This window comes from Elaeis guineensis, chromosome 9 (assembly GCF_000442705.2).
Source record: "Elaeis guineensis isolate ETL-2024a chromosome 9, EG11, whole genome shotgun sequence".
NCBI lineage: Eukaryota > Viridiplantae > Streptophyta > Magnoliopsida > Arecales > Arecaceae > Elaeis > Elaeis guineensis.
Window position 1 is genome coordinate 12613487 of NC_026001.2, and position 6101 is coordinate 12619587.

Sequence of the window (6101 nt, forward strand, 5' to 3'; positions counted from 1 at the left end):
TAATATCTCTATATCATTGATTCATTTCTTGAATGATAAAAGGGGTAAAAGACGAGTCTAAGTTGGGGAAATAGGTTGTTTTTTTATTACCATCTTATATGTATATTTGATTACTCATATATATTACTTTTATACTGTTCGTTTTCTTCTCTAATAATGCACTCACATTGCACCACTCATAGGACAAGTTTGTGCTAACATTTTAAGATTTTCAATGATCATGACCAGCTTCGTGTTGAGTCTATTCACAAAACATTTGGGCAACCATCCAGCAGGATCTAACTGCAAAACAACAACACGAAGCAAAAAATGGAGCAGCATGAGACACTTATTATCTTCTCTCTCTCTTTCAATTTTGTTACAAACTAAGAAAGCAAAAAGTAAAAAAAAAATATATATTGTTTTACAGAGACCAGACCTAATCCAAAGCATTGCTAAGGACTTCAATTTAAACTACTTAGACTAAAGTCCAACCAAATAAAATTCCAATGGTCTAAGCCCAACAAATCCAACCCTACTCATGACCTATAGGTTTGTGATCCAATTGGACAAGTAGATTGACCTAGATGCATATCAAATTCTGTAATTTTCTGAACTACTGCATAGATTAGCAGCAAAGTGCATAATTTTGTCAAAATCTGTCATAAATGTTGTTTGAAAATCTGATTTCTCATCCTTGATGTACATGTAACACTTCCTAAGACCTTGACAGACATACAAATGCTAGCAAAGTAACATGTGAAGCCACATACCTTGGAGCACTGAGAAGCCATTAAAATTGATGTGCTTATTTCTTGTACCTCATAGTTTTGATTACATTTCTTGATATCTCTTCATGCATTTCCCTATTTCAAGTCTTCCATATGGATTTTGCTGTCTAAGTTGGTTTTAGGAAAAAACTTGGTTGCATAAGAAATGATGTAGAAAATATTATTACCTGAATGACGTAAGTCACCATGCAGGAGTCATTTTCAAGCTTCTCGACCACCCATCCGGACTGCAGCAACAGCCCTCGAATTGCATTGTTCTTCTTAGGCTGCAACCCTGCAGCGATCTCCTTTGGCAGAGATGCCACAGCAACCACCTAAATCAACAAGTTTCTCATTCAGTTACAATAAACATGGTAATCAAAAAGAACATTTGGACAGTACGTATTATATTTACAAGAGTCCCATCATCCATCGTCTCACGTCGTTCGTAGACTATAAATTCTCTGTTCTTGAAGAGTGGTTTTGAGTCATCACCAAATCTGAGGCAAATAATGCTGAGGTTATCGTTAAGGTCCTTTATGTATTTAGCTTCCACTAGATCAGGATCCCATTGCTGGTGCAGAAATATAAAAGATATATTAATATAAATACTCTATTAGTTGCCAACTTGGATGAGTAAATATGTTTCAGATAATTTCACCATTGAAAGTTGGAATTTTACAAATGCAATATTGAAAGTAACAGAAAGAAAAAGGTATAAATAGTAACAAGCATGCTTGACTCGAACTATCAAACTATTCTGAATTTGAGTCTAATTATTTTATATAAAATGAACGCTTACTTTCAACTTCTATATGCGTCAATCGCTGGAAGCAGCACACTGGTGATGATATTAACGGCTACATATAATAAACAAGGAGATAGTCTGGCGATGTATAATTTTGAAATGCGAAAAGAGTGAAGGGGGCTTTAAAAAAATGAAAAGAAAGAAAAAGAGAAGAAGAAAAAGGATGAAAGTAAGGGAAACTTGCAGGTGGTAGATATATGTACTACAGGGAGATGGTTGTGCTTTAAGAGAAAGGAGAAAAAGAAAAGAAGCTAATACCAAAAGAAAAAAAAAAAAGACAGCCAACTTTACTAACGCAAAATTAACAGAAGGTTTTTCCAATGTATGGGAAAATCTATCATAGGAGGAAACACTAATAGGATGAAGGAACTCCTTTTCTCTCTTTTTTTATTATTTTTTTTTTTTTTCTGGAAGGATGGATGAAGGGACCTGATTACATCTTCTGGATTTCTTTTAAAAAAGTGTTTTTTGACTTTTATAACAAAAAAATTAGTTTCTCAAAGAAATATAAATATTTATTAATTAACATCATCTAAAACAATTCTTCTGGAAGAAAAAAAATAAAAAAAAAAGTGCTTTTACTTCTAGCTTCTCCTTGTTTTCTAAAGCAGGAGCAACAAAAAGTACACACCAAAACTTCTACATGGTATTTGGATTTGAATGCATATATGAAACTTGATCCCAATACATATATACATACGATTGTTTGTACATATATACTATTGGGTGGATGTCTGGCTAAGATACCATCTTCCAAGATCTTTTCAGTACCACACGATACAGCAGGAAGAAAGAAAAAATAAAATAAAATAATCAAAATATGTGGATCAACCATAAAAATACTCGCCTCTACGGGACATATAAACTTCACTATGAAAAAAAATTTTTACAAGAGGAGATCTCACTCTCAACCCTTGTATATCCAATTCTCTCTCACTAGAAGTTCTCCTCTCAAAAGCTCTCTCTCTCTTAGAAGACCTCTTGAACTCCTGAAGTGCCTGACGTCCGCTGTCCAAGAGCCTCCTGCTCCTTCTCTCTCAGCGCTTCAACCTCCCTTTCTTCTATGGATTCCGTACGGCTCCGTACGACGCGTCTTCAGCAAAAAATTGGATCACCTGCTTTCTATTTCATCGATCAGTCCTATTTAAAGGGCTTAAATCTGATTAGAGAGGGATTAGGAGTTCTAAACAAAGCTAAATAACCCTCTGGATCATCGGATCAAGACCGGAACGTCCTTGGGCCCTCCGATCGTGCTCCGATTCACAGAATAGTACCATGGACCGCGAGAAATGCCCATGCGGTCCATAGGCCCAGCCGTGGACCGCCCGATCCACGGTGGACCAAGGTGCAGGCCCAGGCAAGGCGCTTGAGCCTGGGCCAGCCTGCGCTTGCACGCGGGCCTGCGCACGGCTGGGCCGCCTGCCCGCCTGGGCCGTGCGCCGGGGTCGCACGTCCAGTGCGTTGGCCCCACCTGGGCCGCGCACCGCCGCCTAGGCCGCACGCCACCGCCGGCCCGCCGCCAGCGATCCTCCACCGCCTCGGATCTCGTGCCGACTTCAAAAGCTCGTATATTCTCCATCCGAGCTCCGTTTTTGGTGATCTTGATCTTGTTGGACTCCATTTTTCGTCGCAAATCTCGCTGTGGGCTCAATATGGGCTAAATCTCGAAGCATCAAATCCTAACAATCTCCATTTCGACTCGATATTCGATCTCCTCCAAACTCTGAGAGCTTCTGTATCTCCTCGCCCCCATGCCCTGGGGCAATCGCCTGCTGACCATGGATGGACAAACATGGGAGTCAAGCCAGGCTGCTCGATCTCATCTCCGTCGTATGCTGTGCTCCTCCTGACCTGAGACTTGCTCGGGGCATCATCCTATGGCAATAGGAATCTCACCTTGCGATGTCGCCTCTCGTCCTCCTAAGTCTCCTGTCTCGTGCCCGATCCGCCTCCTGGAGCTCCACCTCGCTCTGGGCTCCGCCTGGCTTCCGAAGCTCCTTCTCGCACTGGACTTCCTGCCAGGTAATAATGTCCTCTGCTCCCCTTATTCCCCTCTAGCATAATCCTATTGCCGTGTAGCACCTTCAGGATTTCTCCACCAGCTACCGTCCTGTAGCCTCTCGAATCTAATCTGCTAAGTGAGATAAGATTCCGCCTGAAATCGGATATGTATCGGACCTCTCCCAATCTCCTCATTGTACTGTCATGTGTCCTCCAGTTGACCGTCCTAATGCCTCTGATCGCACAGCTCGATTCATCCGACAGATATACAATGTCCTCACTGTTCTCCAGGGAGTCAAACTGCTCCTCTCTGCAACATACATGATAGGGACATGCAGAATCTAATATCCGCTATTGGGAAGAAGTAGATACCTCGTCAGATATCTCCAGGACATCTCCATCTGAATCGCTGCCGGCTTTCGCTACAGAGCCACCGTCCGATTTTTAAGTTGAGGACAATCTCTGGCTAGATGCCCCAACTCCTCACATTGGTAACACCTGATTTTGCTCAAGTTCCTCCTGGACTTGGACCGCCCTCGTTGCGATTTTCTGTTGCTCCGTCTACCACCTCCTGCTCCTCCAGAAGCCATCAAAGCTGAGCCATCGCCATTTGAGCTCGAAGCTGGATTCTCCCTTCTGAGAACCTCGTTCTAGAGTATCGCCGCGGTGACCTCATCCATCTTGATAGTGCTCTTTCCCACTAGAAGAGCAGTCACCAAAGACTTGTACGAAGGTGGAAGCGACGCTAGCAAAACCAGTGCCCTGGTCTTCTCCTCAATATTCTCACCAATGCTGAGGAGGTCGGTGAGAATCTTCTGAAAGTGACTAAGATGCTCTTGCATGCTCTGTCCTTCAGTCATCCGCAGTTGGTAGAACTGCCTCCAGAGGAAAAGAGTATTGGTGAGAGACTTCGCCATGTACAACTCCTCGAGCTTCGACCACAGCACGGTCGGGAAAATCTCGCTTAGCACATGGATCACCACCTCATCCGTCAGGTACATATGGATGGTGCTCACCGCCTGCATCTGTAGCCGTTTCCAATCCCGCACCTCCATGGTGGTCGGCTTCTCATTACACAAGAGAGCATCGATCAATTCCTGTTGGATGAGCACGTCCTTCATCTTTGCCTGCCACAAGGAGAAATTGCTCTTACCATCGAACTTGTTGATCTCCATCTTGATTGTTCCTGTCTTCTCCATCTTCAGTCTTGCTCACCACCGCTGCAATCTGCGTCCTTGTACCGCCTTGCTCTGATACCACTTGTTGGGTGGATGTCTGGCCAGGACACCACCTCCCAAGATCTTTTCAGTACCACGTGATGCAGTAGGAAGAAAGAAGAAACAAAACAAAACAATCAAAATACGTGGATCAGCCACAAAAGGGCTCATCTCCACGGGGCATGCAAACTTCACTATAAAAAAAAAAATTTACAAGAAGAGATCTCACCCTCAACTCTTGTACACCCAATTCTCTCTCACTGGAAGTTTCCCTCTCAAAAACTCTCTCTCTCTTGAAAGACCCCCTGAACTCCTGAAGTGCCTGATGTCCGCTGTCCAGGAGCCTCCTGCTCCTTCTCTCTCAACGCTTCAGCCTCCCCTTCTTCTCTGGGTTTCGTACGGCTCCGTACGGCGCGTCTTCAGCAAAAAATCAGATCACCTGCTCTCTATTTCACCGATCAGCCCTATTTAAAGGACTTAAATCTGATTAGAGAGGGATTAGAAGTCTTAAACAAAGCCAAATAACCCCTTGGACCATCGGATCAAGACCGAGACATTTCTGGGCCCTCCGATCGCGCTCCGATCCATGAAATAGTGCCATAGACCGCGAGAAACGCGTGGGAAATACCCACACAGTCCATAGGCCCAGCTGTGGACCTCCCGGTCCACGGTGGATTGGGGTGCAGGGCCCAGGCAAGGCGCCTGGGCCTGGGCCGGCCCGTGCGCGCGGGCCCACGCACGGGCTGGGCCGTGCGCCCGCCTGGGCCGCACGCCCGCCTGCCCACCTGGGCCGCGCACCTGGATCGCACGTCCCGCACGTTGGCCCTGCTTGGGCCACGCGCCGCCGCCGCTCCACCGGCGGTCCTCCACCGCCTCGGATCTCGTGCCGACTTCAAAAGCTCGTATCTTTTCCATCCGAGTTCCGTTTGAGGTGATCTTGATCTCGTTGGACTCCGTTTTTCGCCGCGAACCTTGCTGTGGGCTCAATATGGGTTGAATCTTGAGGCGTCAAATCCTAACATATACATACACATACACATACATACATATGAATTTTGAAAAACCAACTGACATAAATGTTTTTTTTTTTTTGTTTTTTATTTTTTTACTTTTGAGAAGAATAAAGTTTTTTTTTTTTTTCATTTTTCCAAGAAGTTAAAGATGTCAATGTTGGGTGAATAAATTAACAAGCTTGATGTTTAGGGATATTCTCAACGTTTAACTGGCCCAAAGCCTTCACGATCATGGGAAAGTCATTTACAAAACTTCGAAAGGGATATGAAAGAGCTTCTGAAATATACAGCATATGCCTATAAGGAAACATTA

General features: G+C 44.2%; 1 protein-coding gene across 1 annotated transcript; it reads right to left on the bottom strand.

Annotated features, from left to right (window-relative positions):
- Positions 1 to 1319, bottom strand: LOC140851700 (uncharacterized). The gene is made up of 3 exons (XM_073243752.1): positions 1165 to 1319; positions 938 to 1084; positions 1 to 282 (listed from the first exon to the last, which is right to left on the bottom strand). Exons 1-3 carry the CDS (start codon positions 1180 to 1182, stop codon positions 163 to 165), a joined length of 285 nt encoding a protein of 94 aa, XP_073099853.1. The 5' UTR covers positions 1183 to 1319; the 3' UTR covers positions 1 to 162.
- Between the last annotated feature and the right edge of the window lie 4782 nt (positions 1320 to 6101).